Raw genomic sequence first — 24,993 nt, forward strand, 5'->3', positions numbered from 1 at the left:
ACCCCTTACAATTCAGGGTTTACATAATTTGCAATTGGTAGCTTTTGTTTGCAATGTGTCTCCAGCTTGTCAACTTTCCTTAAAATTGTTTCAAGTTGGGAGAAGAAAAAAGTTTAAACGTTAAGTGCTAAAATATCGAACAATAGGATTTGAAGCACAAGGAAATTAGAAATCTTCCAGCCCAACTGTCTGACTTTCAAGGGAGGAAACAGAAGCTCAAAAAGGCTAAGGGAATTCCCAGAGCCCTACATACAGTAAAAGATAGAGTCCTGAGGGGAAATTGGGCTTCCTTCTGCTTTTTTAAAAGTTGACCTTCCATTCATTGTGCTTTCTAAGGTGACAATACCTGATGGGGGTATCCAAATATTATCTCAATTAAAAATTAATTAAAAACAGAAAACAAACTCTGAGCTTGAGTTCAGAACACAGACTTCATAAGTTCAAATCCCTATTCTACCACTAACCAGCAATTAGGCAAGTTCGTGAGTCTCTTCACGTCTTAAATAAATGAGAATGATAATCAAAAAAAAAAAAAAAAATAGCGTGCACTGATGAGACTAAAACTTCCTCAGTGGGTCACCTTTTTTCTCCAGACTCCTGTGGCTGGGTCAGTAGGCCTCAAGGATCTGGACACAATCCCATAGGACAGTGAAAAGGGTTCTTTGTCATTGGATATTGTAGACAGTCTGTAAGAGAACCAAGACATTTCAACACAAACCTCCTGCATTCTATTTTTAACACCTTAACCTAAAGTAATTTCACACTCCTCCTAAAACCTTTGAAAATGGAGCATTCAAGCTTGATATTTTGCACTTACTGAATTCCTTTTTTCAAAAAAAAATACATCTAAATGTTACATTAGATTGTTGTATTTTCAGATTATATTCTCCTTTCATCCTCTGTAGTTTGTTTGAAAGAGAACACAGGAGAAAGGAAGAAAAGAATCACAAGGGAAAAAACCTCAACACCTCTGTTAGTGAATTTGACTCTCCTTCGTGAACATAAGAAAAAACAGCAGGCCTCCCTGGTGGCGCAGGCTGTTGGGTAGCACAGGCTGTTGAGCGCAGCACTGTGAAGCTGTCCGCAGCCTCTGCAGCGCAGGTTCAATCCCGGCCAGCGAGGGAGATGCCCACATGGCTCAACAGACCTCTCCTGTCTCACTTGCTGCTCCCCTCAGCAGTGTTTTTCAGTCAGTCTGCCTGTTCTGTTCCCTGTTCTGTCTGGTGAATCCTCTCACCCTCCCGTGAATCTGGCCTATACCCCAATTCTTGCATAACTAATTAAATCTTAAAAAAGAAAAGAAAAGAAAAGAAAAAATAGCTAAGAAGCATGTTTGTGAATAGCATTGTCCTGACCTTCATAGAAAAATATAGGGGAGTTCCTAATTTCTGTTCAATTCAGCTCCCTTTCTGCTAAAGCAAAAAGGATGCTGGTTGAGGGAAAAATTTAGCCTGTCAGCCACTTACAGAACAAAAACAATTTGTAATAACAGGAAGGTATAGAGTGCCCAAACTTCCTATTGCAAACAAAAGTTAGAGTGAGGGTGAAGGTAACACACCACCTAAACTGAAAGATTTTGTGATTTAATTGATGGAGATAAAACATATGTGCATGAACTAACTTAGAGATAAAAATAAAACATGTCAACAACAATGTAATACAATCTGAATGTTTAAATGTCAAGAAAGCAAATAACAAAGTGATCAGAATACAAATTTTAAAGGTTTCTTAATAAAAAACAGTCTTAGTTATGGTTTTGGATATGATGAGTGACAGAGTGCAAAACAATTCAAATGTGTGTGGTCATAAGGATAGTTGAAAAGGAAAATGGACCTCTGGACCCTGAATCCATGCGATCTGCTTTCATTGTGTATATATATTGTAAACATTCTTTTAATTAATAGATTTTATTTTTACACAGTAATAGGGAATTTCCCCTATTATTATTAACATATTGCATTTGTGAGGTACATTTATTGCAACTGAGGAGCCAATATTGACACATATTATTAAACAAAGTGCATAGGTTACATTAGGCCTTAATTCTAAGCGTTCTGACAAATTCTAGGCATTTTGACAGACATGCAGTCACAATTATCATATCATGCAGAGTAGTCTCATTGCCCTAAAAATCCTCTCTGCTTAATCCTCCCCCTTACTCCTGGCAACAAATGATCTTTGACTATTTCAATACTTCTACTTTTCCCAGAACGTCAGATACTGGGATCTCCGCAGTGCGTAGTCTTCCTAATTGGCCTTTTCCTCTCAGCAGTATGTATTTAAGGTTCCTCTATGTCTTTTCATAGCTGATCTTCCTTCCTTTCACCACTAAGTAGCACTCCATTTTCTGGATGGCCTATAGTTTGTTTATCTCTCCACCCACTCAAGAACCTTTGTGATCTTTTTTTAACTCAAAAAAAACAAAGTTTTTAAACTTAAGTTTTAACTTAAGCTTTTTAACCAATGCCTTGCTCAGCTAGAACATATGTTTCTCAGAACACACATTCTTTTCACCTTGAGACTTCTGGGTCGAGGGGAGTATGTTGCCCTTTTCTCCAACATAATATTAAACTATGAATTTTGTCCTTAAATTTGAGTCATGGGTCATTTTACTCTCTTATGTCCATTTTATTGGTGACATGAGAACAATAAACTTTCAAACATATAACCAAAAGATGGGAATTATGAAATTAAATTCTGATTGTTACATAAATATAGTTATCATCAAGCATCTATTGGGGTCCATGTCTTGTATTCTCCTCCAGACCTTCCACAATATGTTGTCTTCATGAGTTGGAATATAAATCTAAATTTGAAATAATGCCTTTTTCTCTCTTCCTTATTTCCAGTGTTAGTTATGTCCAAAGAAAGCAAGTCTGTGATTCTTTCAAAAGTGTCATCCTAAGCTGTTACTGCTTCTCTAAGTGGAACTACATGTCACCTGGCACACCTGTGTCTTTCTTTTTGACACCAAATATCATTGACAATCAAATTACTCTGATAGTAATTTAATTAGGCTGCCCTACTATTTGAAGGGAATTTACAATGAGAGTCACTTACTTGGCTCTGTGCTCCTGTACACATGTTGGTTTTAAGACAGCACATAGAAGGCTTTGCCAGAAAAATTTAAAAGTTCAAGCAGAAAAAATAATTACAATATCTTTCAGTCATTTGCCACTTGTATTTGTTTCCTTAAAATGCACAGCTAAATGCTCTCTACTTTCAGCTATCACTTGGTAGGAGGGGTGTATCTTATTACTGGGTTATTTTCCAGTACATTTGGCATAGTTAAGGTAAAGTGTATTAACTTTCTCTCAAAATAAAAATGAAAACAGAGTTGTAGTGCCCGTGAATGCATCAGCCATTGTCAGGAAGTTAAGAATTGACAGGAGGTCCAAATAAACAACCCTGGCTGATGCATATACAGTTCTTTCCCCCTGGGATATCTGGTCTAATCCTACAATGTATCTGACTGGCATGAATGTAGAATTACTTTCAATAAAGATTTTATTTCAAGCTTGGATGATTTCCCCCAAAACATCTTGTCACTAAGGCAAAGTATATCATAGAATATCTGATTTTTTTTTCCCTACCAGTCAGCTTTTGAGGGGGAAAAAAATACACATTTCAACTCAAGTACTCAACTCAGGTCAATTCACTGTAAAAATCACATTTTAACATATCTAGACTGATTAAAGATTTGCTGTGTTGAAGAAATCAGGGAGCTGTCAAAGAAAGCTTACCCTAAAGTCTGCAAATGTAAAAAATAAGTAACACATTTGCTCATCTACAGCTTGCACTCTCCTGCAGTAGCTTCCCACCGAAGAACAGGCAGGACAGATGACTCCACTAGCTAACACCCTGCTTCTCGGGTATTTGTCTTTTTTGCAAGTAAGGAACATTTAAAGGTCACATCTTCCAATAAGTATGAGATTGTTTCCAGGCTATATGAGAAATATGAATGGCCTGGTCATGATCACACTAAAATGATCTTCATTTCTCTACTTATCCTTCTCTCTGTCTTTGTCGTCAGCTTTTCCTTCATGATGCCAAATTAAGTCAGGGTGTTCAAGCTAAGGGAATGGCACGGTAGCAGTACATTATTTTGAATTCACTGAAATGTTTCATTTGGTGCTTGCTTACATTATTTCTGCCTTGGTGTCACTTTGTTTAATGTACGCTTGGTTCGTATAATCTTAAAAATATCTTATGTTACCTACAGCATTTCACCCTTACTGCACTAAAAGCACACAAATCATATGGTTTAGCTCTAATGGGATAGGAGTAATTATTTTAATATTTAATAATCATAGCACATTATATTTATACAATGTTTAAAATTCAAAATGCCTTTTATCTCTATTATTATATTTTATGACTAATATATAATATTATGATAAGATGCATGTGCAAGAATGAAAACTCAGCAATGGAGAACAGCAGTTAAAACTCTACAGAAGCACTGAGAGGGCTAGATTTGAATCTTGGCTTTTTAGCTTAATTGGCTGAGTGACCTTTGACCGGTCATTTAACCTAGAAGTCTTAAAACCCATCTGCAAGCCAGATTCCCCAGGGAAGCCCTTTCAAAACTCAGAGACCTGGTTCTCAACCCTCAACTACCAAGTCAGCATCACTGGGAGATCCCTTTGCTTTTTAAAAAACTGTAGCCAGAGTGGGAAAATAATGAAACTGATCTCACTCTCCTTGGTTATAATATTACAATAGACAGAAGTAAATGGAATCACATATAATAAAATGTTTGCATCATTTGCAAAGGGTTTTGCATACATTTTTAAATTTAATCTTCAAAACAACCTATGACATGAGATTTGCCAAGACTACACTTTCTAGACAAGGAGTCTGAGGCTGAAGAACTGGTAAGGCCTATCTAAAACCACAGAGTCAGTATGTGTGGATCAAGAACTTGAGATTCTGAAATTGCAGATGCAGGCTTCCCCTGGAGCAGTGGTTTTCTCCCCGCAACACAACAAAGTCACATGCAGAACTTTTATCATGCCCAGAGTCACTGCAGACCAATTGCAACAGATTCTCTGTGGGTGAGTTCCAGACATTGATGTGATTTTTGAATGCTTCACAGATGACATTAACATGCAGCCAGGATTGAGAATCTGTGCTCAGATCAAAAAAGGCTCAGAAAATCTAAGTACTATTCCGTACAGTTAGTTGTTGTATGATAAAATATGAATTCAGAGTGGAAAGACTGATTTGTCAATACAGAGCTGGACGCAAGGCCAGATTTCAGGGATCCTATTTCAGAACCATTCTCTCTCTGCTGGAATCTCTCTGATTCTCCAGAGTTCATGGCTACCATCACAGGTGGTGGTGATTATCTAGGAACACCATGGAAGGAGGGGTGGAGTTGGGATGGGGTAGAAGCAGTAATCAACTGTGATGTGGTCTGATAAATTCTGTTCAACCTACAGGTACTCTGCAACATCTATGGCCATCAGATTAAAACATTTTTACCTTTCTAATCCATCATTGGTCATGGGCTGCCTCCAAAACTCTCCAGGCACTCTTCAGCTAGGCAAAACTTGCAGGGGCTGACCGCTGAAACTGACGGCTAATACCTGATGCGGAGGCAACAGTCCTTTCTTGAAAAAAAGATCTGCTTAGCAGACCACATATCCACCACAACCCACTTTAATGCTGCTCATATAATCTTCATGTATTTGGGGGGAACAGCTGCCCCAAGAATTCAGGAGTCTTCCCTTTCTGAGAAAATCTTTGAAGAGGAAGATATTTTAGGATGAACTCAAGTCTTGGAGTTGCAAATGGCCCTAAATTTACAAATGACAGTCACTGACCTCCTCCCCCATTAGATTCCCCTCACCCTTGGTTACCACCTTACTAGTCATGGTAGTTGACCCAACACAGTCACCCATACCCTCATCTCTAAGAGTTCAATCTCATAACAGTCATGTCTCCTCAGAGGAGAATTCCTGCCTATCCAATAACCATCATAAATAAGCAACAGAAAACTTGTAGGCCCATGTGTATGTTCTGGATGCCACACAAGTTATTCTTGGTCCCCACTGTGCAGCAGCAGCCCTACCCCCCTCCATCTAATCAGAGTTAATGACCCTTGCATAGATATTCACTCTTCTCCTTACCCACTGGTCCCTGTTATCAAAAACTCCAAGTTCCAGGAAGTAACATATGAAACAATGATTAGATATGTCATTCTAATACCTTGATACAAGCTGAATAGCAACCTTGTTGGCTGCTATTTATTTTGTTTTTATGGGCGCCATTTTTTGTTAACCATCTTCACTGCCATAAGTGAGTTTAGTTCGGGCTTATCAGTTTGAAGATCATAGTAATGGGCTCTGGTTCATGGAGTAAAGTCCCCTATAGTCATAGAACAACTTTCCATTGACTTTGAAGTTACTATCCGTGACCTGCCACCATAATTTTTAAATACATTGCAACCCTCAATTCACTACCAATGAGAATTTTAACAAATGGGCTGCCACTTTGTGCTAAGACCTGAGTCACTCATCTGCCACCATGGATAGACTCCTCATTGCCTGCCAAGAAGCAAGTGACCCAGCTCCAAATCCCCATATTTTACTGGTTTTTCATGGGCCACTCCTAGAACCCATAATCATAGGTTAAGTTCTCTGCAGTGATCCTGAAAGAGTATGAAATGTAGAGCATTTATTAAGGATCAAACCCTATGAAAGGAAGGGAATCAGAGCAGGACTGAGCAGAGGAAGAAAATGAACTGAGATATGGACTCAACAAAGCCTCAGTCAACCCCACAGGTTGTTCTGGAGTACAGGCAGCCCATCAGCACTGTCCCCCAGCTAGTGGGAATGGTCGCTTTTATATCTGCAATGGGTCAGTCAGTGCTCTTGGCAAGGTGGCTCAATGCAATGGAGGCAAACCTTGAAGAAGAAAACTGGAAGTCATCTACTAGCCTCAGTCCCCACAACTAAACTGGAAGTCAGTCCATGAAAGGGAATCTAAGTGATATACCTCTCTGCATCCATCAGCCACCATAATTATCAAATTGATAAATATAGGACTAGTCCCTTAACAGACTAGGAGGCCCTTTTATAAAGCCCAATATAGCTCTTAGTAGTGGTTCCTAAAAAGTGAGACATTTCATCCTGTTTATTGAGTTGATTACAACATTGATTACAGATATGTGTGCTGGATGATAGACTCATGAGTTCACCCAACATCCATATTTACAGGTACATAGGCAGAAACTAACACAATGTATTCCTTCACCCAGTGAAGATTATAAAGTTCTATGTGTAAAAGCAAAATAATTTCTGTCTTTGAGCAAATTATTGTATGCATTTTAAAGGGATTTGTATTTCTATGGATGCATGGAATATTTTACCTAAAATAGAATTTGATGGTCACATCTTAGATGGAAAAAAAATAGCAGCATCATCTTTAACTTCAATCATCCTTAGTATAAACCCAATAAAAGTACATTCTATTCTAAATTCTCCACAGTTTGTCAAAACTGCATACATGTTGGAAACTGACTGCTAGATTTGCTATCGGAAGGAAAAGCATCCTGCAAAATTATAGACCCTGACAAGAACTCATGTAATATTATCTCTCTTTATCTCTGCCTTGATGTTCTCATTTTCTCAGAGTGTGATACTCGTGCCTGCTAGAAACGTGATATCTGCACCATAGTTACAACGAATTTCTCTTTCAAAATCCATTCTTCGAAATTATTTGAATACAATCAACTCAGAATCCTTTCTAGATTTTTCCCAAGCCATTTCTAGTTCTAGAAGACTGCCCATGGCCTAAGCATTTGGTGAGAAGCAGGGAAAACATCCATAAATAAAGGTTTCCAATAAAAATTTATTGAGCACCTGGTACTATGAGCCAAACACTAATCTTGGTCTAGGGATGCAGCACTAAACAAAAACATATAAAGTCCTGATGCTTAAGATGTTTACATGATACTGGAGAAAGATTATAAAGCAGATAAGCATGTAGATAGTGCCTGGTTTTTGTCACCTGTCCAGACTGGTCTTTATTCCCTTCTGGTTTTCAGTCATCATCACCCACATCCAATGCCAGATGTGGGTTTTAGTCACTGTTAAGGTGGAAATCTGCAAAGCTATCATATGCCAAATTTGCCTATCTAATCAGAGTTGCCTTTAATACAGTAGTGTCTGCTCAAATATTTCTGCTGTATTAGAGTGAGTAAATCAGAAATCTTGCTGTATCTTTAGATTTTCTCCTAGGAGAAGGCATGTCTGTCTGATCTCAGAATCCTCAAACCTTCTACAGATCTCTTCTCCTGAATTCTCCTTTTCTGAGTCCAGAAAATCTTTCCCTGGGCTGCAAACCAGTTGTCCTGGCTCTTAATCTACCTTCCAACCTACTGGTCAGCTTTGCGTCCTTGAGCACAGGACCCACATGGATCTTTGAAAGTTAATGGTATGGTCCCTTACAATTCACATGTCCCAGCTTGCAAACTCCAAAGAAATTTCTCTGCTTTCATAACATCTCTCCACTGAGGTGAAAAATCTGCTGAATAAATCTTAAGGAAAGCAAGAGGCATAGGAAAGATAAGAAAAAAAATTCAGTTATGGTATGTTATGTCACTTCCTCTGGAATAATAATAGCACTTTCTCAGAAAGTTCATTCTTTCATCAATAGTCTGAAGACCCAAACCACACATTAAAGGTAATGCAACCTGCCATCTAATTCAGGAATCTTGAACATCTCTGAACACCTCCTACAGGGAAACCCATGGCCTTTTTATGTAAGAACATAATAAGCGTGAGAGAAGCTTCCTTTCTTTTCTAGCATACATATGGAAAAATCTATACCAAATGTCTTTAGTTGTAATATTTTAGTGGTGGAATTATAGAGATCTTTTCTTTCTATTTTGACTTGTCTGAATTTTCCCAATTTCTGTAATAATTATAAATCCATTACTCTTTTGAAGCAGCCTAGTCTTTTTCACAATTCCATTTCTTCCTGTGGAGTTAAAATTGGTCACTGGGCCAATTTCAGTAACTGGATCAGCAAGAGAAAAGTTCACTTTTTCTTCCATATTATGACTTTTTGCATTCAGTCATCTAGACTTCCTGAAGTATTCTTATCAAAGTCTTTGAGTTTAGAGGCAGCACACTTTGCTGAAGACATTCACCTTGGTATTCTCTACTTGCTCAGTGTGTCATTTAGTCAGTCACCATAAAAAGTGCCTAAGACTTATTTTTTTCCCAGAAAGTAAAATTAAATGAGGATGATTCAATGATGATATCCAAGTTGCGAATGATTCTACTTTAGCTATTCTGGGACCTTTGAAGCAAGGAGACAGTTTTCAAAAAAATTGCTGAAGATTTGATGAAGATGCCCTTAGTGAAAAGTGAAATAGCAATTTTCTTCAATGATGGAAAAATTAAAAATAAAAGAGACGTTTGAGGGATTCTGACTTTGCATATTGATAGTATGTGTTCCTTATGTTTTACCTAACATCACAAAGCAAATATTGAAGTTCTATATTCCCCACTAATATAATCAAGGTAACTTACTCTGCTTGGCTGAATTCATGATGACCCACCCATAACCCCCCTATTCTATATAAAATGTTACTATCATATGCTCAGTTTTTAACTGCCTTATTGGACAAAATCAGGTAGACATTAATGTTAGTCTTATAAAATTTTCTTTTCTGAAAATACTTCTAAAATGTAATGTATTTCCTAACGTTTCTCCCCAAATCCAGGACAATGTCTTCCCAAGATGGTGATATTCTCAGTGGTTATTCATAGATAAGCAGAACTCAGGGAATAAAAATTAAGTCGGCTTTTAGTGTTGGCATGGTCAAATGTAGGGCAGAAAACCATATTAGGGCTTGAGAGAAAATGCCTAAGAGAAACTGTAGCTGAAATTCTCAACCTACCTACCAATACTGCATTCCATTCACAATGAAAAATGAATGATTTCAGATGTTTAAAAATGATTTGAATCTGGATATTAAAAAGGTAATATGCATTAACTTGTTTTTTCTCTTGCCTGAATATCCTTCTCATCTATGTAAATATATCCTTGGATATAAATTAGGTGATTAAAAAATCAAAATGTTTCCCCCAAGACAACATCTCTGATTCATTTCTCTCCCAAGTCTTCCTAAGACAAAATGTCTCATTATTAAGAAGCCCTTCAGTTTTAAACACAAAATTCTTAAATATCTTAGTCATTTGTGGAAGGAATATATATATCCCAAAGTTAAAACATTTGCATCTTAATCTTGGCTCTGCCACTTATCACATGGCTTTGGTCACATTATTTAGTCTTTGTCAGGCTCATTTTGTTCAGCTAAAATTCTTCTTTCTCACGTGAAGAAGGAAAAAATGGAGGGGGGGGAAATCCCTAATGTATATAAAAGTTACAGTGTTTTAAATAACAATGTGCTAGTTCAAAATATACAGAGATCATCTACAGTAGCATATTTCAGGTACTGGCTGTGACTGCAGAAACAGCATGAAAAATGTGGCATCACAACCAAATGAAGAATGGGCAATTTAGTCAAAATAAATGTTATTTAGGAAATTAACTAGCTTTTGAAATAAATTTGGTAAAAGACAAAATATTTACATGATTGGAAGCAAAACCAGAGAGTAAAAAAATAAATAAATAAATTTAGATTGCCCTTACATTTCACACAGTAAAATATATTTCAGAAAAATTAGAGCACATTAAAGAATGAGATCCTTTATTAAAACTAGAAACTGTCTGATCTCTTCAAATGGATGAACTTCATAATAACAAAAACAAAGGTAGAAATCACAAAAGAAATAGTATTTGGTATGACCTCATGAAATTTTAAATAAATAAAATTAAGGAACAAAAGAACTGGGAGACTACAAGAACATGTTTCTTAAGAAAAAAGTTTCTTAATAAAATACTTACACACCTATACACACATGGATATTTATTGCAGCATTGTCTATAACATAGCAAAGAATTAGAAGTAGCCTAAAAGCCCACCAGCAGAGAAATGGTTAAATAAATTAAGGTATTTCCATACTCTGAAATGTAACAAGAATTCCTTTAAAAAGAATGATGTGTTTTTACATGTACTTTCTTGGAAAAATGCCCATGATATATAGTGAAGGGGATGGGAGAGGGGAATTGTAGCATATTATATATTTTTTATGCTTTTAAAAAATATATATATATAAAGATAGGTAGATGGATGGATAGGTATATAGAAAGAAAGAAAAACATCCAGAAGGATCACCCATCTGTTAATTAAGATATCATGATATACTAGGAAAGAGGGGAAGTTTCTACTCTTTCACTTAGGTACTCCTGGTTAGTACATTTTTTTCAAAGGTTATGCATAAGTTCCATTACAAAATAAGCAAAAATGGATTAAATAAATAAATAAAATGATATGCTCTCAGAAAAGGGACAGAAGAAAACCAACATAGCTGTTTTTTTAAACTTTTTCCATATTTCCTAAATTTAAATAATCCAAAGTGCAAAGAATGACGTACAATTTTCCACCTATCAAATTGGTGATTATTTTAAGAATAATAGCAAGTAATAATAATAAAGCAAGACTAGTAGTCCTTCCCATTACTATCATATTTTAGGAAGAGAAGAGCCATAAATGAGTGATGTAATCTGAGTTCCACAAGCACGGTCCTTGGGCCTTCTGTGTCATCACCTGGGAGGGAACTTGTAAGGATACAAATTGTTAATCCATCTCTAGACACTGAGTCAGAAATGTAGGGGGTGGAGCCAGGCCCCATGTGTGCGTCTAAATTATCCTCAACCTTAAACCTTGAGAACCTTGTTACATCTCTACTACTCATAGTAATATGACTTATGGTAAAGCCATAAGTCAGGGTTTCTCAACAGCAGCTCTGATATTTGGGACTAGAAAATTATTTGTTTTGTGTGTGGGGCGGGGAGCATATGTCCTGTGCATTACAGTATGTTTAGCAGCATCCTTTACTTCAACACACTAGATGCCAACAGTAACTTTCCACTTGACCCAGTCATGATAATCAAAAATTACACCAGGCATTGCCAAATGCCATAGGTGGGGGTGATGTGTGGGGGTTGAACACTTGCCTCTGGTTAGGAACCACTGCCTAAAATATACTTTAAAAAGTGGAGGAAGATTACATGAAAGATATTTTTTTTTAATCTATCAAGTTCACATACACTAAGAATCATAGGTTACAACTTAAATGAGGGAATGAAGAGGCCCTCTTGACCTTGGCACAGTGAGTAGCTCATCAGTCTCATACTCTGAAGGTGACGAGTAAATAATACATACAATGTAAATAGGATGCAGGAATTGCTCATGATAGAAGTGAAAAATGGGGGCCTCCCTGGAGGCACAGTAGTTAAAGTCTCAGCCCTATCAAGATATTCCCAGCCACTGCTGCATAAATTCAATCCCTGACCAGGGAACTAACCAACAGGGCATAGCAGACCTCTCCTGTCTCACCCACTGCTCCCCTGGGCAAGTGTATTTCAGTAGATCCACCTGTTCTGCTCCCCACTCTGTCTCTGGTGAATCCTCTCATCCCCCATACCTCTGGCCTACACCCCAGTTCTTGTATACATAATTAAATATTTAAAAAAAAAAGAACTGAATAATGGCTAGCTACAGAATTATATAACAAATATTTTCTCATGTATACATAAAATATTTATACATTTATATTACCTAAATGCTGGCAGTGTCATTCGCCTGCTGAAAATCTAATAGTAGATTCCCAGCACCCATTGTATTCAGCCCTTACCAAGATCCATAAACTGCTTCCCCAGCATTCATGTCCCTTGCCTCACTCCTCAGCTTCCAGACAGTCTGTAGTCTTCTTACTATAGATGTGCCAAGCACAAGCTCACCCCTGGAGCTATGTACCTATTATCCATGCCTGGAATTCTCCCCAGCTATATACAGTGAAGTAAGTCTCTGCCTGTGTTCCCCTGCCTTAGAGAGAGCTTCTGAAGCAACTTGTCCACTACATGTAGCTTATACTTCCATTCTCCACTCATTAAAATCATCATTATTTTGTCTGGAGGCAGCCAGAACGCACCCACGCTAAATAAGCCAGAATCTCTGGGGATGGATTCCAGGCCATTCGAATTCTTTTAAAGGCCCCAGGGTCAGAAAATGTACCACTACTTCTCTCCTTAGACTTTCTTAAAGTACTTCAGTGCCTGCCTGAAATCACCTTATTATGTTGATTAGTGTCTTATTGGATGTATGGTTCTCCTACTAGATTATAAACTGCATATGGGACTCATCACATAATCCCTGATATTTTAAGTCATGTTCAATGAGTATCAGGTACTCAATAGATTTTTTCTTTTTTAAAAAAAGATTTATTTTATTTATTTATGCACACAAGAACTGGGGTGTAGGCCAGAGGTGCAGGGGGGTGAATGGGTGAGAGGGATGGGTGCAGGGATGGGTGAGAGGATTCACCAAGACAAAGCGGGAGCAGAAGAGACAGATCCACTGAAACACACTGCTGAGGGGAGCAGCAGGTGAGACAGGAGAGGTCTGCTACAGCATGTGGATCAGCTCCCTGGCTGGGGTCATCTCAGACTACAGTGGCTGGTGATGGCTTGACAGTATTGAGACTTTATCCCCTGAGACACCAGGGAGGCCTGGTACTCAGTAGATTTTTATCACTATATTAATAATTACATTGAAAGTTTATGGTAACCAGTGGAAATATTTTTCTTTATTATAATTTTCCAAACTTGTAAAATTCTAATAAAATCTATTACATTATAATCAGAAAAAAAATTAAAGCTGATTTTTAAATCTGTCTTTGAAAATAATGATGTATTTGAAGCACAGTGATTATCACATAATAGGTATTCAACAAATAATAACTACTGTTAGTGTTCCTTTGATATATTACCTACTGTACATGGGTTTTGGTCTTACCATTTTACCTCTAGCTGTAGCCAACCTATAAAATACATATTCCAACTAGAAATAAGACATTATTTGAAGTCTATGGGCTATTTGCATTAACAGTCCTCATATTTAATTAGATATTTGAAATATTGCTTTAAAAATCTCTGTCTAATACCAATCAATAAAAATATGAAGCAAGTGAATAATTGAAAATGTTTCAATCTTTGGATTGAAATCAGTGCAAAGAGGATATTCAGTCAATGCAAAGAAGAAGACTGTCAATTCTGAATATGAAGATACCATATAAATCTCCTTTTCCATAATGTGCTTTGAAAAATTTGCAAACACATAACTTTAAAGATCATTTAAAAGCAAAAATGTCAGAATCTAGCTATAATTCCCAAATAGGATAATATTTATTAACTTACTTTGGAAAATAATATGCTGTTTGGATATAAAATTGAAGACTTTACAATTAGTTTCAGCAAAGTGATTTATAAATTAACATATAAAGAAATAACTGAATCACCAGTGACTAACCATCTTGAAAGACATTAGTATTAAGTGCAAAATTACTTGTGGGTGCTCTCTTTTGGCAATATTTAAAAAAATGTCTGAATGTACAGCCATGACTTTAAGGGAGAAATTAGAACTCCTGCTGTGTTCCCCATTTTATAAAGAAGGCCAGTGTGAACAGCAATATAGTTTGTACCAATGGATGGTAGGAACGCATGTGTTTAGCATGGATTTCTCCTTCTGCCTCCTCCTCCTCGAATTATACACATAGGAAACATAAATTGAATACATTGAAAATATATTCTATTTAACAGCCTCTCTTCACTTAAGTGATCAAAATCACAAGTAACATTTCACACACAGTGGCTGAGCTGTATTTTGCAAGCCAGGTGTGACCTGATGGCAGAAGTACATTTACCACCACACTTATCCCATTCAAGCTAAACCTTTCTAATGTTATGTGTGTTGGAAATTCACAGCATTCCAGAGATAGGGAGGGAACATTTCTAATACACCTCCACAACTTGAGAGTTGTCCTGAAGGCAATTTTGTGCCTTTCAACTTCTTTTGCAAGTCACTATGGCAACAGCAAAGCACAAACTTAAAAGGAAGTTTGCATCCATATACTTGTTTGGAACTGGGCTATTATTAAATGCTTTAGTCTTCTTAATTCAGCATTAATTTTGAATTTTCTAGTAAAAAATCTTTCAGTGTGAGACATTTGGCTATGATTTGGAGCAACTAAGAAATTCTATAAGTTAGCAATTCAGCTCACTTTTGGAAAAACTTACCCAGGATAAGACTATGAAGGTTTTTTTTTTTTGTCTGAGGTCTAACATCTGTAGCATTAGATTATAGATTGCTTCTAAAATAATCTTAAATTAATGGATCATTGTCCCTTCCATTTGGACCCAACTAAAAGTAGTTCTGCAATTTACTCTCCTTTTTGTGTTTTAAGCTGTATATCATTTCCTCAACTCGTGCCAGAAAAATGAATTCTTACCCATTGCAAGATTTTATAAACGTGAATTATACATAGCACTATAAGAATTGCTTTAACAAGGCATATATCAAGTGTTTTTTCATGCACAAATTCATAAAATCATAATTATTTTTGTGAGGCTATTTTAAACTAAGCAGAATTAATAAATAGCTTTTTTTTTCAAGAGTTGTAGTTTGGCCTCTTTTTCTATTCATCAAGTATTCACAGTTACTAAATTTTTAGCTCTTCATGTTGCTTAGAATCAGGTTATCTTTGCTATAAGGTTTTCTTGGAAGTGAATTAATGGTGATTAAACAAAGATGTAGAGGAATTCCCAAATATTGACATAAGATCTAAATTGTTTTTGCACCTCTAACCTAACCATCAATTCACTGCACCTTGGTGTCTCTTGCCCTAGAAAACATAAATTGAATACATTGGGAAAAAAATATGTTCTTTTCCTTTTGGCCTTCACTTTGGCCCGTTCTTTGCTGAAAACTGGGTAAATCATACCTCAAAATTTACAATGCTGTCATGTAGTTTAAGGAATAATGAAATCTAAACTTTACCAGAGGGATGGAACTTGCCAGAAACAACCACAGTCTGACCTCTTTTGAGATAGCCGCTGCAGAGTTCTAAAGCCCAGGTGGCACAGGAAGGTAAAATCCTTTGTGTTTTCAAATTTACGTAGCAGGCGATCAGCAAGGCATGCTAGAGGAACAGCTCCTAACATATGCTGGTGGTTGTGACTCAGGGAAGGGGGCCTATAACTTTCAAGTAAGTCAGGGAAGATATATTAAGCAAAGATGAACAGGGATATTTTCTGCTGAACTCTTCAAACCCTTTGTAATGCTACTGTGCATTATGATTTTCCAAGAAGCGAAAATGGCTCACAATTTTCTCCAAAAGTTATTTGACTCTGAAATGCTTTCTTTTGTGAGGCATATCACAGAAATTGTGTTCTGCAAAACTCACAATAGTGAAAGCTGTCCTGAAGGTATTGCCAAACCCATAGTAAAAGTCTATGTGTTTCTGAATCAGATTCTCCCCTCCAACAATACAACTCAATGGTATTTTAAGCTACTGAAAGCACAACTTACTGTTTTGGAAAGTTTTCCATCTTAGATACTAGATTAAATTTTTCCAAGCAGGGCTTCTACTGGTTTCAGTAGCCTTTGTCTCTTCTTTACATGTTTCACTAGTTGAAGCTTTCAGAAATAATGCCACCTGCAATGCCTATCTGGTCCCCACAGTGAGAGTGGATATTATAACATCCACTGGTTTGAGGTAGTAAAAAAAACTAAGTTTTATATAATTGTGCAGAATAGTATTCTAGCTATATTTTCAAACTGTGGTTGGCTCCCTATGTGATCCTAAATTAACCACTTAACTATTCCAGAGTATTACATTTGAGAATATGTAAGTTCACATTTGAATAATAAAGTTTATAATAGCATTAATACATTTTTTCAGATAGCCTCAGTTTGGGATCTGCTTTTGCAAGAAATTTCTATCCCCACTCTCTATTATAAAGGAATATGATCTCATTTAAACATTGATATGAGAATGTATTTGCCTGTTTACATGAATTATATAGTTTGGTAGTTGGTGCTTTGTACCCCAAATTAATATTCACCCTCTAACCTAAAGATTAAGTTTTCAACATACCAATAACTGATTTGACATTTGGAACACTAATTACCAATGAAATATATATATATATATACATATATATGTGTATACATACACATTCAATAACTGTAAACTGAATAAGCAACATAGCATGTATCCTATATAATAAACATCCATATTTTCTTATTAACTTTCTTAACTACATTTGGTGATTTTTAAAGTCATTGCAAGTAATTTGATTTTCCCAATTTAGGAAAAAATTCCGAGCTGCTAAAAAGATTTAATCTGCTGTAATGCAAATATAACAAGAATACAAAACTATATGTTATTGAATAAAAATCTACTTATAACAAGATTATTTTAAAGAACTCAAGTAAAAATGGTTTTATTAAAATCAAATAGAAAGTGTGCAAAGAAATGGACCCAAAATTTGAGATACATAAATTTTTCATATTTGCACATGTATAAAAAGCAAAGTGAACATTTGTTCACAGGAAATTAAAGAAACTGATGCACTGGGGAAAATTCATTACTGGCATTCTCTTCCATGATCCACTATCTGGGAGAGAGAACTCACCTCTCCCAACCCCATATGACTCTGATACTCAGTACTAGCCTCCTACTCATTCTATTTAAAACAAATCTTGGTCATCTTCTCTAGGTCTGGCCCTGTTCTAGATTCTAAAACCAGACTTTTTCCTGAAGGAAAAATTTAAAGAACGCAGGGAAATTGAAAAACAGTTTAGCCCCACTTATTTCTCTACCCTTCGTGGCCGAAGTCCATTCTGCTAATTTAACATTCTGGGCTCTCACCCCAGGAGCTGAGTTAACCCTCCAGTGATTCAAGTTTATCCAGATGCTAAAGATGTCTAGCTTCTACCCCCACAACCTCCTGACAGTAATGACTGGGCCCTTCAGTAATCAATTTTGAACTTTTATTGATGTTTAGCCTCAGCAATGTGAGTTTGACTCAATTCTAGATCCCAGCCATCCCAAATCTCGCTATTCCTACTGCCAACTGAAATTATAGTCATTATTAAATAAGAAAAGTCATCTTCAATCCTCAATCTGTCTTGACATGGTCCCTTTCCCTTTCAGTGTCCCTGGTCTCCAGGTCCTACTGTTCTTCTGTCCTGTTGGCCACAATGTCCTTTATCAGTCACTCATTTTCATACTTTCAATGCTCTCTGGCTTTTGATTCTACCTCTCCATGTCCTATGACCTCTGAACCCTAGTCTGAGCTAGATATAGCTGATTAACCTAGATCTTCACTACTAATATGTAAAGTTATTAAAGCAACATTTAACTAATAAGTACTTAACTATTTGATTAGTTATGGTATTACATATTTACCTTTAACATTTTTTTTATTATGATGGGGTCAATGAAGGAATTAGTGTCACAAAAAGGTATTACTTTAAAACTAAAAGAGATAATTCTATTCTTTCTTCACAGAGAGTCTTACTAGTGACCTTTATAATAAGAGACCTGGGAGATAGTCAAGATATTAAACTGAGATAAATGGCAGTTAAATGGAAGTAAAGATATACTCAATTTGCCCCTACTTCAGGTAGGAGGATGTTTAAATCATTCTATAGACTTTTGGTAAATGCAGTAGCAAAGTGGCATAGTTTCTTATTTTCCAAAGAAAATTTTATATTTGAAGTCTCAGATAACTCACTGATACTCTAAAAATATGAGAATCCCTTCCAGAAATGTATCCATGCCAACAGTGCTCACAGGTACAAATGTTCTCCATTTAAAGCAGAAGAAAAGTAAAAATGTGAGGCAGAACATCTTAAATATTCAGTCCAAATTTGGGAGTCCAAATTTGCCCACAATAAGTCTATTGTAACCAAGCTACTAATCACAATTCTACAGTGAGAACTAAAAATTCTCATACTCTTATAGAAATTTTCTATTTAAGGGGGATGACAGAGAGAATGACCTCCCAGTTTACTAAGCAAGGAAGTCACAATACATCACGGTGTTACAGGACAGGGAGCGGGGCACCCCAAATCCCTAAACATGCCTGTCTAAATAGGTTCTGCCACCACCACATCAAGACAAAATAGACTGTAGTGCATAAGACCTTCAATGGAAAGGAACTTTAATATAATTAGTGTGCAATACAGAAAAGGGAAAGAATGGGAAGAATAGAGCTCCCAAATCAAGCACCTGAAGTTACCCATCCCCTTATGCGTAAATGCCCAAAGAAGGGCCTCTGAGGCACAAAAGCCTGCCACAAATCTAAAACACCTTCTGGTGGGGATCCATAGAAAAGGGTCAGAAACAGTCAGACAACCCTGGGGGGAAAAGAGCAAAATCAATGCTGTCATTGTTAGTCTCCCCACGGTCTCTCACCCACATCTGTTTCAACCAGACCAGGGCCAAGAAGCAAGTGCATCTTCTTCACATGTCTCCCTGCTCCACGTGCCTCCTCCAGGTCTCCTTCTGGCTCACCATCCTGCTTCCTTCCCACTCCAGTCTCCTCTCCATCTTCTTCTCCTCCCAGCGCAGCTCCACTCTCCCTTGGGTGGGGCAGGAAACCTGAAACCTCCCCTTTTCCTGGGGACCACCCTGTTGCAGTGGAAATGATGCTTCCACAGAAGCTGGGACCAAGGCTGCCAGGTTTTGAACCCCAGCTCTGTGTGATGTTAGCACTTCACCGCTCTCAACCTCAGTCTTCTCATTTGTAAAATGGGCTGGATAATAGAGACTACCTCATGGGATTTTTTGTGAGTTTTAAAGGAGACAATAAAATTGCTTTGAACAATACTTAATTCATCGGGTTGAGAATATTTTGCCGGCCATGAGCTCGGGTTGTAGGGAGTCACAAATCAATGACTTTTGCCCTGCTCAGTCTCTTTCAGGAGAGAGATGACAAGACCTCTTGGGCATGGAAGTGCTACTGCAAAGGCTTAGTTTAATCAAGGGATAGAAATAATTCCAGGCTGCCTGCATCTTCTGGTCCAGAACTGGGTGGGCTGCACAGGATAAAGTCCTCCAGGGTTCCATCATGGGTGCTGAGACCCAAGACCCCACTGCTTTGAATGCACCTTTCCTTTGCCTCACTTTATTTCCAATACTCATATTTCCCTTGGTTTGGGATATCTAATACAGTGCAGAGTTTGGTATTTCTTAGCACCTTATTCTTCTATATGCTATCCCTACTTTCGTAGCATCACTAAAATCTCACTCTTTAATTTTAATATAAATCCAGGTAGGTTTCAATTGTAATAAGCACTATATTGTTAATTCTTATTTTATATGATGGGGCTTTATTTTCTTTTTAAGAGGCCCATGATGGAGCAGGCAAGGTGTTACGATTAATAAAACCACATCCTAATGTTTCATTGGTATCCCACCTCTCCATGAAGTCCTTATACAGCAGACATTTCTTTGATTCCAATGGGACTCTTTTCCTGTGCAAATGCTACAGAATTCTGCATTTTATTGAGGTGTGAGTTAAACTGTCTATCCAAATTGAATGGAGACATTTAGAATTTTGCCATGCATGCAAATGTCTCAGAAGCTACCTTTTCTACAAAACATATTCCAGTCCCAGCATTTGTCAGGAACACTTTATTCACCCTAATCACTAAACAAATTTTTTCTCAGTCCTTATGTCTTCCTTTCATTATTAAATATGCACATATTGTTCTATTCTGTGGGGATTTTTATTTTTTATGTATCTCTCACCTGTTTCTTCCACTGACTATAATCACTTCAAAGGCTGAATTTTTCTTTTTTGCTGTTTTCCTGTTTAATATATTTATTTATTCATTCTACAGACATTTATTGAGAACCACAATGGCCCCTAGTGTAAGGATGAAGAGTTGTACAAAGCAATGAACTCTTCCCACAGAAGTCATAGGTTCTATTCCCATCCAGTAAAGCATAAAAAATAGAAGACTAAATAGTATTGTGGTAGTTCTTGCTTTTCTAGGACTACATTTTTGTTCTTGTGTTGCCTTCTCCACTTTGCCAAAACCAGTCACTTCCCTTTCTGTCCTTCTACAAATGAAAAATGAAAGGAAAAAGAAAAAGAATTCAAGAGCACAAGAACTTTATAATCCAAAAGTAGCCACAATTTCATTTTAAACCCCAATGGAATCTTTTCTCTCTCTCTCTCTCTCTCTCCACAGGATAGTGGCCAAAGCATCCCAGAACCTTATGTCCACTCAAAGCTTAGGGATTGTATTTGGACCCACCCTCCTTCGAGCTGAAAACGAAACTGGGAACATGGCGGTCAACATGGTGTACCAAAACCAGATAGCGGAACTCATGCTGAGTGAATACAATAAGATCTTCAGCTAAGAGGAAGACTGACAGACAAGACAAGTTACTGAATATGTTCACATCTGTCTTGATGCCTAATATTTTTACATTTCTGTAAACATATTTCTGAAATATTTTTTTTCCTTTCAAGCGACAGATGCCTCATTTTGTGAAAACTTAATGATGATTTTGTGTATTAGTTCCAAACATTTGAATAAAATAGTTGACAATATTTGCCTATATGTGTTCTACATTAACCCCTTCAGTGCTGTTTCTTTTAGCACTTCTAAGCATGCATTATGCATGCTCCATGCTATTAAATAATGTTCAGAGTGCACATCCAAAAGATAGCTTCAGTATTGCTCCTAGACACTGGGTGTGGGGTCTTATAAATATGAGAGTGAGTGTGAGTGTGATTCAGAGTAAGAATGTGCTTGTATGCACAGGTGAATGGGGCTTCTTACTATCGGATCTGCCTGAGGTAGGTGCCCAACACTGGGTAAGAGTAGAAATAAAAGATGGAGGAAAGAAGAAATTGATCATCTTAAAATAGAGCAAAAAGATCAAGTTCACAACCAAAATAGACATATTTCATCTTTCAAAAATAGTTTTGTATGTGTAAATATAGTCCAGCTATCCTTGATGCTATATGGTGAAATTTACAAAAATATGTTAATGGCAATTTTTCTGCAGAAATACAACAGTTTAAAACATTTCCCATTGCCTAGGTTAATATTATATATATATATAATATATATACATATATACACATATATATGCCTTGCAGCCTCATAAACAGACTGACTTATAAATTAGAAGCAAAATTAGTGCCCCTGCAATTTTGATCTTTATATTGTACAGGAATTGCATGACTGCTCATTTTTAATGTTTACATTCATTTTGAATCTTCATCAAACTCTGTATCTTCCTTTTTCACTGGCTATGTCATTTTATGTAGAAATTTTATTATGCTTCTGTGAATGCTTTATTGGTGAATTACATTAAATCCATCTAGAAAGAACTTTTTAAAAGGCTTTTTTTTTTTATATATGCCCTAAGGATTATTGACTAGACTTGGATTGCTTTATCCATTTGATGGTTAGTTTCAGTTGTCATGGATAAACACAAGGGTAACTGTCTAGAATATATCAAACATTGTTTTATGTTGAAAAGTAGGTTCTAGCCGAACACATCTTCTGTTCAGTTTTGTGAAAGTATTCTGCTGATAAAAATATAGACTTCTGTTTGACAGCTTTTTAATCAAATTCAAATGAAATAAATAAAAGTAATCCAGTACAATAAAAAGTATGTCTAGTTATCAATTTGTTCATAAAATGAAAAATAAAGCATGTAAATAAAGCTCATGAAGCACAGATCCATGAGCAAACACTTAGGGCGTTAGTGGGCTCAGAGTGGTAGGCTGTATGGATGGGGTCCATGGTGGTGGTGGGAGGGGAAGAGGGGCAAGGGTCTTTTCAGGAGAGAGTTACACATGCATGCACTCTTGCATCTACAGAGCTGGGGGAGGAAAGAAAGATTCCTCTTGCCTTTCTTGAATGTCTTCATTTTGGCAAATAGCACCAGAACATCAGCTCATGTCCAAGAGCAGGAAAGCAACCACAATAAATGCTAAAGAGTGTTTCCATCAACTGGACATGTACACATACCACAGAGCCAAGGCAACTCAGAGGAGGAAAACCCCCTTGATCTAAAGTCACACGCACAGTGAGCTAAGACTTGTCAGCTGCAAGTTCTTCTTCTATGTAAAGTTGTACTTAACGGCTTTCAGAAAAACATGGAGGCATAAAAAATGTTTCTGGCATTCTATTTCAAGACCTCTTCATTTCCATGACATTCTATATTCTCAATTATGTCTCCTCCAAGACTTTAATTACTTCTCTTTTCGAAAGGGGGAGGAATGGGCTTAGTAGTTAGTCTCAGCATTACAATCTTATCCCTCACAAGTCCATCTTTAAAATGATTCTGTGAGCAGTGGCCAGAGAGGACCCAGCCAAAGAGAAATGGCACTACCTGCTTTGATGGGGACTCACAGCCTCTCGTCACTGCTGCTTTCCAGATTTATAATCTTCAAAAGCAGCAGCTTCTTTATTTCCAATCTGATTGGATTTAGCCACATTCAAACCCCAGCTGTGTCCTTTCCCTGCCTGCTAAGGGTCTTTAACCAGAGACTATGTTTCCTCATTGGGAAAAGACACTCCCAAAGTGCTGAGCCAAAGTGCCCCTGAAAGGCTCTGACTTACACACCCCAAAGGCATAAAAGGCTCTGCCAAGAGATCACTAGATTCCATAACATCTCAAAGACAGTGACAGTGGTCATATCAACTGTTCCAAGTTTAAAAGCTGAGAGAGGAGGTGTACTAAGTTGACGCACTAAGAGGTTAGAGTTTAAAATACTGATCCCACTGCTCCCCTCAACAGTGTATTTCAGTCAGTCCGCCTGTTCTGCTCCCCACCCTGTCTCTGGTGAATCCCCTCACCCGCACCCCCACACCTCTGGCCTGTACCCCAGTTCTTCTATGCATAAATAAATAAATCTTCAAAAAAAATAAAATACTGATCAACATTATCCATCCAGACATAAAAAGACAATGATTTTTTTTTTTTAATCACTTCACTTGAGCCAAGTACAAGTCTAGGCACTATTGGCACAAATATAAAGTAAGGCAAATATTCCCAACTTCTGCGAGTGTCATAATACAGAAAGGCCAAAATCACCTAGGCATTAGTTACAGTCAATAAAAGATCAAGGACTTCAGTCATCTTGATAACTATGTAGCCCCAGGGCTCACCAAGATGCTCAAAAGGTTTTTTCCCTATTTTATTGACCAAAAAGTATTTTTTAATGAATGAATCAATGAGCAGAACTTAGTGCAGAGATATTAAAATTCAGTGGTTTACCAAGAACCAAATAAGAAATTGTGCCTGGAAGAACTGATTGAAGCTTCCTCAGAAAGGTAACTTCCTCAGTCTAATCTTGACCAGTGAATAAGATTTACCAGACAACCTGTTACAGGGCAGGGAGAGGGGCACCCCAGACCCCGCAAACCTGCCTGCTCTAAATTGGTTCTGCCATCCACCGCATCAACACAAAACATATGAGACTTTAATGGGAAGGAACTTTAATGCAATTAGGAAACAACACAGGAAAGACAAAGAATATAGTTCCTAAATCAAGTGCCCAAAGTTACCCGAACCCTCGTGGGTAAAAGTCCACCCAAGCAGGATTGGCCCAGAACAAGGCCCCAAAGCCTGTCACAAGTCTAAAGCATCTTCCAGGGGGGGGCCCACAGAAAAGGATCAGAAACAACCAGACAAGTCTCAAAGGAAAAGAGCAAAATCAAGACAAAAACCGCCATTGCCACCTCCCCATTGGTCTCTCACACACCTCTGTGTCACCCAGTCCACGACCAAAAGGCAAGTGTAGTTTCTTCACATGTCTCTCTGCTCCATGTGCCTCCTCCAGGTCTCCTTCTGGCTCTCCCTCCTGCTTCCTTCCTTCATCCGTCTCCTCAGCAGCTTCTTCTCTCTCTCAGCTCCACCCTTCTTTTTGGGTGGGGCAGGAAACCTGGAACCTCCCCCTTTCCTGGGGACCGCCCTGTTACGAAAGGAAAATGTAGAAGACAAAGAAGGAAGCAGAAACCTCACGACC

The 24,993-nt window shown here is 37.4% G+C and overlaps 1 protein-coding gene across 1 annotated transcript in view; it reads left to right on the plus strand.

Annotated features, from left to right (window-relative positions):
- The window catches only part of ARHGAP15 (Rho GTPase activating protein 15), a gene marked incomplete at both ends in the record, with an annotated part of 604,948 nt that extends 583,586 nt beyond the window's left edge, over window positions 1–21,362 (plus strand). The window contains one exon of the mRNA XM_084254031.1: window positions 21,191–21,362. Within this exon, the coding sequence (XP_084110157.1) occupies window positions 21,191–21,362 (172 nt within the window). The remainder of the gene's footprint in view (window positions 1–21,190) is intronic.
- Between the last annotated feature and the right edge of the window lie 3,631 nt (window positions 21,363–24,993).

The sequence above is a fragment of the Talpa europaea genome (genome assembly GCF_964194135.1).
Source record: "Talpa europaea genome assembly, chromosome: 1".
In the NCBI taxonomy this organism is placed as follows: domain Eukaryota; kingdom Metazoa; phylum Chordata; class Mammalia; order Eulipotyphla; family Talpidae; genus Talpa; species Talpa europaea.